Genomic DNA, 11,796 nt, shown 5'->3' with positions numbered 1-11,796 from the left:
GAAGACTGAAGAACAGGCAAGGCATGTCCCTGTAAGGTTGGGCTGCTCAACAGTCAAACAGGCTTTTTCTGGTCCACTCCTTCCCTGTCATCTGGGGGAAAGTGGATTTACCGGTTTGGTGATATGAATAAGCTCTGAGAACTTAATGCCAGTTTGTTATTGTCACCGTTTTGAGTGTTGTTTTGGTGCATTGTAAGCAGAAGGGCGTGTGAATTAGTGTCCTCTCCAGATAGGGGCCTTGGGTTTAAACTGCCTTTTATACGAGGGAGATTAGGGGTCAGCTTCTGTTATTTTCCCAGCTATCAGCCCTGTGCAGTTGAGTCAAGGTGACCAGGCTGAGCATAGCAAGGCTGTGTTGGTCTCTCCTCTCTGGCTCCACACTCCACTACCCTGACACCCTCCGGCCTCCCTTCCTGCTCCACGCCCTGGTCTCCCCCTTCTGCCACACTGGAAAGGACAGTGAATCACTGCCACTGCTTTCAATCTCTCCTGTTGACTGTTGTTTTGTTCTATCCTCCTCTCTCCCTGTGTGTCCAGCAGACCTGAATCGGTGGAGGCCAGTCCTGTGGTGGTGGAGAAGTCCAGCTACCCGCACCAGATCTACAGCAGTAGCTCTCACCACTCCCACAATTACATAGGCCTGCCTTACGCCGTGAGTACGCCCTCCTAGCCCTCCTGGTCCTCCTGGCCTCGACAGCAGGGCTGCACCCTCCCCCGGCCCCTCCTTCCCTCCCTCTCCACCCGACCTACATACCTGACTTCTGCCTCCTGGTTAATCATAAGCAAAGGTAGCCCAGCTAATATAGAACGCTCACCTGAGGTAGGGAGGCACTGCGTGTCAATCAGGTTTTCAGGTTAACCAGCAACAACAACAACAAAAGGAAATCAAATGTACATTTGGGGGGGAATAAACTGATCTGAAAGTCGTAGTGTATGGAGATGGGTATTGCTCAGTAGTTGAGCGTTTCACGTGCAGAGCAAGAGGTCTTGGGTTCAAATCTCCCCCAGTACATTGCCCCAAAAGTGTCTAAGTACACATTAATACACAGGCACCTCACCTGAGAGATCCACCCTCCCCCCTTCTAAGTTTCCCCCTCCTCCTCACCACAGGACCACAACTATGGGGCTCGCCCCCCACCCACTCCCCCGGCCTCCCCGCCCCCCTCCATGCTGATCCGGCCGGGCGAGGGGCTGTTTGTTCCGGGGGGCCAGGACGAGGCGTCCAGGGGCACCACGCTCAGCACCTCGGAGGACGGCAGCTACGGGGCCGACATCACCCGCTGCATCTGCGGCTTCACCCACGACGACGGCTACATGATCTGCTGCGACAAATGCAGGTAGGAGGGACCGTCAGGACCCTGCTGGGGGAGGACCCCCCCCCCCACCCCCCCGTCTCATGGCTGTGTGTGTGTGTCTGTGCCATGTGTGAGCCCTGTGTCCTGTGTGTGTGTGTGTGTGTGTGTGTTTCAGTGTGTGGCAGCACATAGACTGCATGGCCATCGACAGGCTCCACATTCCTGAGACCTACCTGTGCGAGCGCTGCCAGCCCCGCAACCTGGACAGGGAGAGGGCCGTCCTGCTGCAGACCAGGAAGAGAGAGAACATGTCTGGTGAGTGGGGAGAGGGAACGACAGATCCAAGAGCTAACTAGACTGATCTACACACAGGCTAGTGGGTAGACCCAGCCAGGGTAGGTAGGTGCTGTCTCCTGTGTCGTCCCCTGTGCTGCAGTGTCTTTGAGAGACAGAGCAGGATCTAGCGAGGCAGTGTCAGTCTGCTGCCTCCGCCCCCTGCAGGTCTGACACCAGCTGCCTTAGACCTCAGCTCACAGACCAGGCCCCAGCCCCACACTGACACCTGCTGGGCAGGCTCTGAACTGCAGCCGTACGCCATAAACGGGAGGGGGAGCACACATTACAGCCACGGAGACTAGCTTTCGTTTGAATGGGAATGTAGCTTGCTATTGAGTTGTTGCATTACAGACCACTATGCCACATTTCTCTTGGACTGTTGTTGTTTTTTTGTTGCTGTGGTGGAGATGAAAGTGTGGAGATTGACTTTTGCCATGTGCCTCTATTATGATGAAGGTCTGTGTGTTTGTGCAGACGGGGACACCAGCGCTACAGAGAGCGGGGACGAGGTTCCCCTGGAGCTCTACTCTGCCTTCCAGCACACCCCCAACACCATCACCCTGACCACCGGGCGCCTGCCCAGTAAGCAGGCCGACAAGAAACGCAAGAGGAGCGGAGACAAGGAGCCCGCTGCCGCCGCCGCCCGAGCTAAGAAGGTCGGTGCTGCTCCTGTGGGCTCGGCACTCTCACCCAAGAGAGCGCTTGATATGCTTTCGTTGGGTGGAACTCGTGTTAAGATGCGTCTGCCGGTGTTCAATTGAAGTTGACCTGGAGCAGGCCTGGCCTGCGTTGATTGAGTGTGTCGCCAGCACGGCCCGCGTGTTCTCATGTGTCCTTGTCTTGCGTCCACAGGCATTCCGCGAGGGCTCTAGAAAATCCTCCAGAGTAAAGGTACCTCACAAACACACACAGCCACACCTGCTCACCTCCCGGTGTCTGCTGGCTTCCTGTTTGCCCTGAGGTTAGGACCTGCAGTCTAACCCTGTCCTGCTCTCCTCCTTCCCCCTCCCATTTATCCTTTTCCTCCTCTCTCTGTCCTCCTCTCCTCCTTCCCCCTCCCATTTGTCCTTTCTCCTCCTCTCTCTGTCCTCCTCTCCCTCTCCTCCCCAGGGCTCGGCCCCAGACCTGGAGCCTTCGGAGCACCCGTCCCTGTGGGAGAACAAGATCAAGTCCTGGATGGAGCGCTACGAGGAGGCCAGCAGCAACCAGTACAGCGAGGACGTCCAGATCCTGCTGCGGGTCAAAGAGGCCGGAGACGGCAAGACCCTGGCTTACAACACCAACCCTGCCACCTTCAAGCCACCTGTAGAGGTAACACACACACACACACACCTGATCGTAGAGAGAGGGGGTACTCAATAGGCGGATTCCGGTCCGGATCCAGACGCAAGACAATTTGGACCGAAGACAAAATCAACGTTCTAATTTAGTCATGATCCAAGCGAGTTTTCATTGGTGCGTGATTTTGCGCTATAGCCTAAAAGATTTTCCTACTAGATGTGGTTTCTATCTTCCGTGTCCAATCCAAAGGTCCAATCAGGAGCTTTAAGAACTGTAATCTCTGTACGCACTCAATGTTGTTCGCAAAACCCGACAAAGTGAAAAGTTGATTACGAAAATCACAGATTTCAGTGGACTGAAGTATGCATTTGTGCTGCCGGTGGGGAGCACAAAACCGATGTGTTTAATCTGCAATGAGACTGTTGCCCTTGTCAAAAGTGGAACGTGAAACGTCCCTATCACACAAAGCATAGACACTTTGAACAAAATGACCCCCAGAACTCTGATGTAAGGGCCAGAAAAACCAATCACTGTTCTGAACACTGGACTGAATGAACATTTGGTGAGTGGACCTTTTGGGTTTCTAATTGAGTACCCCTGATATAGAGGTTCAGCATTCATACACGTCACACACACTCAGCCTGCATCCTCATAACCACACGTCTCGAGCGCAGTTAAGGTTTCCTCCCCAGCGTGTACTCATATGCTGTCTCCCCCCCCCCCCCCCGCCCCTGTGTGTGTGTGCAGAGTCAGGTGCAGAAGAATAAGAAGATAGTGAAGGCCGTGAGGGACCTGGCTCCAGACTCCCTCATCATTGAGTACAGGGGCAAGTTCATGCTGAGGCAGCAGTTTGAGGCCAACGGCTACTTCTTCAAGAGGTGAGCACACTAGCCAGTGTCACAGTGCTGTCCTGCAATACTGGAGCAGTGGGGCCTTTGGGTTCATGGATATAGCAAGCCCGAGGCAATGTTGGATTCTTATACCCTAGACACAACTCTCTGTGTATTTGTGCTGGGTCCAGTGTGTGTGACTCACTGCAGTGGTTAGTTGCAGTCCTTCAGCTGTGTCTGTGTGTCCCCCCCCCCCCCCGCCAGGCCCTACCCCTTTGTGTTGTTCTACTCCAAGTTTGACGGGCTGGAGATGTGCGTGGACGCCCGCAGCTTCGGCAACGAGGCCCGCTTCATCCGCCGCTCCTGCACCCCCAACTCTGAGGTGAGCGGCCAATCAGAGAGCGCGGCACTGCACCCCCACCAACCACCCCTCCCCTGCGGTCACTGACCTCAACAGGCTGATATCTCTCTCTCTTGACTCTCCGTCTCTCTCTGTCTCTCTCAGGTGCGCCACGTCATAGAGGATGGCATGCTGCATTTGTATATCTACTCCCTGAGGCCCATCACCAAGGGCAGTGAGATTACCATAGGCTTTGACTATGACTATGGCAGCTGGTGAGCCCAGAGGAACCACACACACCTCCCCACCTACATCCCCACCGACACGTCAACAGCCGCAATTCTCATGTTGTCTTTTTCTTTTTATCTCCCCCACCCCTATCTCCCCCTGTTTCCAGTAAATACAAGGTGGACTGTGCCTGTCTGAAGGGGAACCAAGAGTGTCCTGTGCTCAAGCACAACCTGGAGCCCACGGAGAACCTGGGGGCGGGCACCCGCCGCCGGGGCCGCAAGGACAAGGAGCCCCCCCGGGGGGAGGACGGGGGCCAGAACCAGAACCTGGGCCTCGACTGTGAGGGGAAGGGCCGGGGCCTGATGGACGGCAAGCAGAGGAAACTGTCTCCCCTCCGCCTCTCCATCTCAAACAACCAGGTGGGTCTCTCTCTGTCTCTCCCTCTGTCTCTCTCTCTCTGTCTCTCTCTCTCTGTCTCCCTGTGTGTCGCTCTCTCGTTCTTTCTCCTCCCCTCACTCCCTCCATCACCCTCCTCTTCTCACTCTCACCTGCCTGTCTCTCTCCAGTCCTAGTAACACCACGGCCCTTGCTCACCTTTAGAATGCATAGTCTGCTATTATCATTTGCTTCCTTTTCCATTCAGTTCTCCTCATCAATGTCCATGCATGTGTCCTAGTATGACTTTGCATGCAATATCTATAGTTAGACACATGTATCCTCCTATGAACTGTATGTTGTCATCTCAGTTTCCCCCTGTCCCTGGCTAGCAACCCCTCTCCCCCCCCACCTCCAACCCCCCACGCCATCATTCCAAACCCCCCACCCCCTCCGTCAGCAGACTCCTCCCACAGACGACCTCCCAGTTGAGGGACGTGGGTTGTTGGGCCCCCTGGCACGGCAGATCCCATCCAGCATGGCGCTGTGGCCCTGCTCCCCCCTAGCAGCCCTCACCACCACAGCAGACTAGACCTTCTGGTGCCAGTGCACATGACACGTGGAGAGCTGGGGCTTTTCACTTGTTCAGGGGTAGGAACAGGGGTAGGAACTGTGGAGTCGCGATGTGCGCTGAGTAGGTTGCGTCCGTAGGGAGACACACTGCAGGGGGAGCCATGGCGATGGGGGTAGGGTGTCTCAGGACGGGTTAGTTTGGATGCCGACAGACAATGGAGATAAGTGAGGGCTGTGACGTAAGCACATGCAGTTACTGTGGGAACACCCATATACTGGGCCGCGCAGGCTGACAGCTGTGCAGAGAAAGTCATTATGTGGCAGGAGACAATAGAGAAAGAGAGGTGAAGCAGTCGAGGTGGCGTGGGTGGTTTCTGAACCACCCGAGTACAACGAAGACGTTTCCCGTCCGAGCTGTGCCCCTCCTTCAGACCCCCACACGCTGTTACACAGGCCCAGTCATGTCCCCGCCCACCACAGCCCCCCCGTCTACCTCACTAGTGCCCAGTTAACCTGACCCCCCCCCCACTGACCTAACTACCTCCTAGTCTGTAACCAGACTGACTGCAGAGCCATGATAAAGCGCCCCCCCCCTCCTCTTCCCCCCCTCTCACAGGATCCTGAGTTTATTGAGGATCTAGAAGACAAAACCTCCGTTAGCAATGAAGTAGAGATGGAGTCAGAGGAGCAGATTGCAGAGAGGAGGAAGAAGATGGTAAGTGCGCCGGGCTGCGGCGTTGCTGTGCAGCTGCCCCCCCCCCCCCTCCCCCCTCCTCCTCAAGACCTGGGGTGTGGGTGGGGAACACGACGCCACCGCTGCCCCCCCCCCCCCCCCCCCCCTGCTGATATGGGTGTGGGCGCCCGTTTTGGTGTGGTGGGTGGGGGGTGGGATTGGACCTGTGCGCCTCCCTCTCCTAGTCTCTCCCCCCATCACTCCCTCCCTTCATCCTGCCCTGCTAGCACTGCTGCCGTCTCTGCTCATGTTGCTGTGTAGCTCCTCCCTGCCTCCGTGCCTCGCTGCTCCCGCCCGCCTGCCCTCCCTCTCTCCGGGAGGCTGCTCATTCTTCCGGCAGGGCCCCCCCCCCCCCCCCCCCCTCACCTCAGACCCCCCCCCCCCCCCCCCCCCCCCCCCCCCACCTCAGAGCCCCCCCCCCCCCCCCCCCTGCTTGTGCTGACATCGCTCAGGGGTTGTTTTTCCTCATTTATTCCGTTTCATTTTGGTAACCGCCACACGACCCCCGGCTCGTAATGGGGCCCTGGCACTCTTCCTTGTTAGCTGCCAGAATGAACAAGCGTGGGCATCAGGTACACAGGATCACCCCCCCCCCCCCCACCCAACCAACCACTGCTTATGAGTAGGACTCTCACGCACAGTTTGGCCACACAAATCTGAAATTGCCAATTACTGTTCCAACCTCTGCCAGTGAGCCCCGTGTGCTGGTTATACAGGGTCAAGCATGCACACACACACTGACCCTGCCACCTTCCCCCCACACACAGTCACACACTCACTCTCCACACACACACACACACTCACTCTTTCTCTGGAAATTACCCTGTTGTCAGCGCCCCTCAACACGGTGAGCCTGAGGTCTAAAGCGCTGACTCATGCTGCTGGCCATTGGACAGGCTGGGACTCTGCTAACTGGCCGTGGAGGAAGGGGAGGGGAGGCTGGTCCACGCTCTGTTGGACTCTGCTAACTGGCCGTGGAGGGAGGGGAGGGGAGGCTGGTCCACGCTGTGTTGGACTCTGCTAACTGGCCGTGGAGGGAGGGGAGGCTGGTCCACGCTGTGTTGCCAGGGCCATATTGACTGTGGAGAGATCCTATAAGCTGCCTCCAAGAGAAGCTGGGCCAGGAGAACCCCCCCCCCACACACACACACACCTCCACCCTCCATGACAGAGCCAAGCCCTCCGTACTCACAGTCTTATCTCAACAGACACTTCCAGGGGAGGGGTGGAGGGGTGTTCATAAGCCGAACCACGCAGCGTCTCGTGGGCTCGTAAGTCATGGGAGGAATGTTAATCAGGCATGGTGTGCTGTCCAGTCCTACTGAGACCTGGGCTGGTCCAGGACGTGGGGGTGGAGCAGGGACTGACGGGAGACACACACACACACCTTGCCGGATTGGATGGTGGTTGGGTTTGTTGCATTGTTTGTGTTGCCGTTTCTGCAGTGGACAGTTGTTGCTGTGTTTTGTGATGGTGGAGGATGGTATGGAAGAAAGGGAAAGATCAACAACAAAACAGATAGGAAAAGGTTTTATACCCATCATTAACTCTTAGATGTCCAGGATGTTAGACGCGGGGTCTTGATCCATACATGACCTCTGTATGGGGTGTACCTGGACTAATATGAGCCCCCATCTAGTCCTAGCCTCGTCTTCCTGCCCCTCCCCTCAGCGTCGCCCCCCCCTGTGGTCAGTCACACACAGGCCTGTCCCACCTGCAGCCCCCCAGGGACGCCCGACAGCCTGTGTGTGTGTGTGTGTTCCGGGGGGGCTCTCTTGTCTTCTAAACCAGGCTGTCTCTCTGTAAACCATCCAGGCCAGCCCAGCAGAGGAGTCCCATCTGCCCGGCGGAGGGACCTCCAGCTGGATGGGCTCCAGAAACAAGGAGGTAAACTTGACCCACTGTCCCCGCTGTCCATGACCTGACCCCCCCTCCCCCCTACTGCCTGCCCTGCCCACCCACAACCATAAAAGGGGACCCACTGACGTACAGACAAACTAACTGACCCGCATTCTCTGTAAGCCCCCCCACACACACACACACCCCCAAATGACTGACCAGCGCTGCAACAAATCAAGGGGGCTGTGTTGGCGCTAGTTCCGGTGCACCGTTTGGTTCGTGGCAGACAGGAGAGGGGGGGTGGTGGATACATTGAAAGTACCTGACCGTGGCTCATACACGTCCACACACACTCAACCCCCTGACAGGTTGGTAAAGGGTTGAACTGTTCCAGTGACTTTATTTTAGGATTAGTTTGACGTTTACTCACTACAGGGTTGATACATTTGGTGCTTTTCTTTCCCTCCCGGAAAGGGACCGAGCGGCCCCTCCCCCCTGTGGCTGCTGCCCTGCTGTTCTCTCTGCCAGCTACACTGCCTGTCGCCTGTGCTGTGTGCAGTGTGTACCAGGCTGTGGCCCTGCCTCTGTACCCAGAGGGGCAGGGCGCTCAACACGGTCTAACCCTTTCACCCCCCTCTCTCTCTGCAGACCCGGGAGGAGAGGAAGATGGAGGCCATCCTGCAGGCCTTCGCTCGCATGGAGAAGAGGGAGAAGCGCAGGGAGCAGGCCCTGGAGAGGATCGGCACCAAGTCAGACGTGCTGGGGCGCAGCGACATCAAGGAGGAGCCCCCCGCCACCCCCGAGGCCGAGTGTCCTGCACCCATGCAGGTGACCACACACACACACACACACACACAGCAGGACACATCCCAGGTGGTCGCTAGGGGCCTATCAGGAGTCAGGAAGTTCCGTCGTGTGTTTTGCGTCTGTGTGCCTGACCATGTTGACGTCTTGTCTCCAGCCCCTGCTGGAGGTGAAGGAGGAGCCGGGCCTGAAGCCGGCCAAGGTCAAAGGCTCCCGCCAGAGGAAGAGTTTCACCAGGAACCGCACGCACATCGGCCAGCAGCGGCGGCGAGCGCGCACCATCAGCACCTGCTCCGACCTGCCTCCGGGCTCCCCGGGGGACTGTCTGGAGCCCTTGGCCAGCGAGGGGGCCCCCGAGGGCGAGGCCCCCTGCGCCCCCGAGCCGGAGACCCTGTTGTCCCACCCTCCCGACGCCAGCCCCCCGCACAGCTGCTCCCCCGCCCCGGACAGGAGCCGCCCCGGGCAGAAGAACTTCAAGGCGAAGAAGGTAGCGCTCTCATCCACCCCTCCGTCCCTTCACGGCTTTGCACACAGCGCCCCCGCATAGGCCACCCTGATATTTGGTTCACTCAGCAGTCCGTATCGCTTGCCTCATTGAAGCCTCTCCTCCCTCCTTCACAGGCTTCCTCTCTGTCCGCCCAGCAGCACTTTGTGAGCGAGTGGGCGGGGGACAAGCCGGAGCGCGCCGTGCGGACCCCGGAGCCCGTCCCTGAGCGGCCCCTGAGGATCAGCAGCGATCCCGAGGTGCTGGCCACGCAGCTCAACGCCCTCCCGGGCATGACGTGCAGCCCGCACGTCTACAGCACGCCCAAACACTACGTCCGCTTCTCCTCGCCCTTCCTCGTCAGCCGCAGCCCCACCACGCCGGGCGTGCCCACCGGGCGCCGGCGCTCTCGAGAGCTGCCCGAGACCCCCCCCACCTCTGGCTCCTGCAAGAAGGTACGCAGGCCCTTGGCGCCGGGAACCAGCTGGAGCCAGGCTGGTTCATAGCTCCTCCTCCTGGCTTCATAGAGGGCTTTGTGTAGAGGTGGAGTTTGGTAGCAGTGGTGCGGTGCTGACCTGCCTGTCCTCTCCTCCACAGCGCTGGTTAAAGCAGGCTCTGGAAGAGGAGGGCTCCACCAGCCCAGCCAGCAGCCGCCCCGCCCTCCTCCTGCCTCCCGACGGGCCCCTCAGCCCCCCCATCAACGGAGACTCTGACAGCCCCCTCCCCTACAACGGCTGCTCTCTACCAGGTGGGTGCAGCGGCCTGTGTGCACACCATTGGAACGTGTCACAGCAGATTTCTCGTTCTGTGTGTGTGTGTGTGAGCGTACAACTAACCCCAAAGGTGTGTGTGTGTTTCAGAGTTACCCACCCCCCTGAAGAAGCGTCGCCTTTGTCCTCTGGACGCCTGCATGTCAGAGAGCTCCACCCCCTATGGCTCTCCCTGTGCCACGCCCACCCGGGCAGACCTATCAGAGACGCCGGGAACGCCCCTGCTGCTGGCCACCCCGCCCCGCCCCCGTGCGGAGGAGCCCAGCATGGAGGCTCAACCCAGCACCCCGACACACACATTAAGCGCCCCACAAGAGGTACGACCCCAAACACACACACACACACACACCGTGGTCCACAGGAGTGAAGGGGGTGTTGTATTGACTGTCTGTCTCTGTACCTGCAGAGTGAGTCTTCGCTGGACAGCTCCCCAGAGGGCAGTCGCAGACCCAGCACCCACGAGGTGAGCCGAGGGCCGTCAGCGTGTCGACACGCCTCACATCTCCTCACCTGGACACTGAGAGAACCAATCCAAGGCCCCTGTCTAAAAGCCCTTTCCCTCCTTCCCCCAGGTGGAGCGCCCCCCCTCGCTGCTCTCCTCTCCCTGCGTCAGGGCTCCCAGTTCAGACACCCCTCCCCAGGACACCAAGGCGCCCGCGGCCCCCCTGAGCCCCGAGGCCCCCGCCGTGGAGGTCCAGGACTGCGGGGATGAGGAGGCCGCTGACCCCGGGCCGGGGGCCGAGGCCAGCAGCGAGGCCTCGTCCTCCGCCGACCCGTCCTCCTCCTCGTACCCTCCCTGGATGAAGAGCCCCGAAAGGGGGCCGGCGCCCGGCCCAGGGGGGCTGTCCTTCTCCCCCATCAACTCCAACCTGAGGGACCTGACCCCCTCCCACACCCTGGAGCCCATCCTGCCCTTCAGGCCCGAGGCTGGAGCCGCTGTCGTAGCTGGGGCCGGTGTCGGGGCCGGGGCCGTGGTTGTGGTGGCCCCTCCCTTCAGCGAGGCCGCCCAGCTGTTCTACCCCTGCTCAGAGGAGGGAGGAGCCCTGGGCTTCTCGCGCTCGCTCAGTGGGGACAGCACAGGCGAGGGAGGGGGGTCAGCGCACAACCCCCCCCAGAAGAAGAAGGTGAGCAGCTGTCTGTCACATGGTCTTTCCCATGGTCCCACCGGGGGGGAGGGGGGGGGGGGGGGGGGGGGGGGGGGGGGGGCTGAACAGCCCGGTGGAGCAGGCTGGGTTCTGACCCTGCTGATGTGGTCCTTTCCCAGGTGTCTTTGCTGGAGTACAGGAAGCGTCAGAGGGAGGCTCGCCGCAGCGGCTCCAAGACGGACTGTGGCTCCCCGCTCTCCATGGTGGCGCCCCTCACCGTGGACGTGTTCCCCGTCGCCGTGGAGACCGCTGCCCACGAGCCGACGCCCCCGACCCCGGCGCCCAACACGCCCAACACCCCCCAGGCCTGCGAGGACCCAGACCCCCCGGCCCCGCCCCCCGCCCCGGGGGACAGGGAGAAGGAGGAGGGTGGAGGAGGAGGAGAAGGACAGTGGTAGGTGCTCTCCCTCCGGTCCTACCCTACCTGCAAGGCTGACCTTTCACCCTTTACACTATCTGCCCCGGGGAGGGGGGGGGGGGATTAGAGCACCGTTTGAACGGCCGTCAGGTCTGATGAGATGGAAGGGCTAACGTGGCGTTTCCTGTCAGGACGGCGTCCACCTCGGTGGAGCAGGCCAGGGAGCGAGGCTACCACCGCGCCCTGCTGCTCAGCGACCACCGCAAGGACAAGGACCCAGACGGGGAGGCCGAGGGGGGAGAGGCCCCGGCCGCGTCCAGTGACCCCCCGTCGCCCAGTCCTCAGAAGACCCCGACACACACGGTAAAGACACACACGCGCTCTCTCTCTCCCTGTGTAGTC

At 59.7% G+C, this 11,796-nt stretch overlaps 1 protein-coding gene across 1 annotated transcript in view; it reads left to right on the top strand.

Annotated features, from left to right (window-relative positions):
- Positions 1–502: 502 nt before the first annotated feature.
- kmt2e (lysine (K)-specific methyltransferase 2E) overlaps positions 503–11,796 on the top strand; it is a gene marked incomplete at its 5' end in the record, with an annotated part of 13,710 nt that continues 2,416 nt past the window's right edge. Inside the window, 21 exons of the mRNA XM_047023253.1 lie at positions 503–652; positions 1,111–1,337; positions 1,471–1,610; positions 2,106–2,287; positions 2,484–2,522; positions 2,742–2,942; positions 3,660–3,790; positions 4,007–4,124; positions 4,248–4,357; positions 4,480–4,732; positions 5,878–5,976; positions 7,810–7,881; positions 8,482–8,661; positions 8,795–9,124; positions 9,259–9,576; positions 9,719–9,869; positions 9,982–10,208; positions 10,298–10,354; positions 10,464–11,015; positions 11,156–11,430; positions 11,586–11,757. Of these exons, the coding sequence (XP_046879209.1) occupies positions 503–652; positions 1,111–1,337; positions 1,471–1,610; positions 2,106–2,287; positions 2,484–2,522; positions 2,742–2,942; positions 3,660–3,790; positions 4,007–4,124; positions 4,248–4,357; positions 4,480–4,732; positions 5,878–5,976; positions 7,810–7,881; positions 8,482–8,661; positions 8,795–9,124; positions 9,259–9,576; positions 9,719–9,869; positions 9,982–10,208; positions 10,298–10,354; positions 10,464–11,015; positions 11,156–11,430; positions 11,586–11,757 (3,984 nt within the window). The remainder of the gene's footprint in view (positions 653–1,110; positions 1,338–1,470; positions 1,611–2,105; positions 2,288–2,483; positions 2,523–2,741; positions 2,943–3,659; positions 3,791–4,006; positions 4,125–4,247; positions 4,358–4,479; positions 4,733–5,877; positions 5,977–7,809; positions 7,882–8,481; positions 8,662–8,794; positions 9,125–9,258; positions 9,577–9,718; positions 9,870–9,981; positions 10,209–10,297; positions 10,355–10,463; positions 11,016–11,155; positions 11,431–11,585; positions 11,758–11,796) is intronic.

This window comes from Hypomesus transpacificus, chromosome 7, assembly GCF_021917145.1.
Source record: "Hypomesus transpacificus isolate Combined female chromosome 7, fHypTra1, whole genome shotgun sequence".
NCBI lineage: Eukaryota > Metazoa > Chordata > Actinopteri > Osmeriformes > Osmeridae > Hypomesus > Hypomesus transpacificus.
The sequence above is the reverse complement of the archived record's forward strand: the minus strand, read 5'-3'. Positions and strand labels throughout refer to the sequence as shown.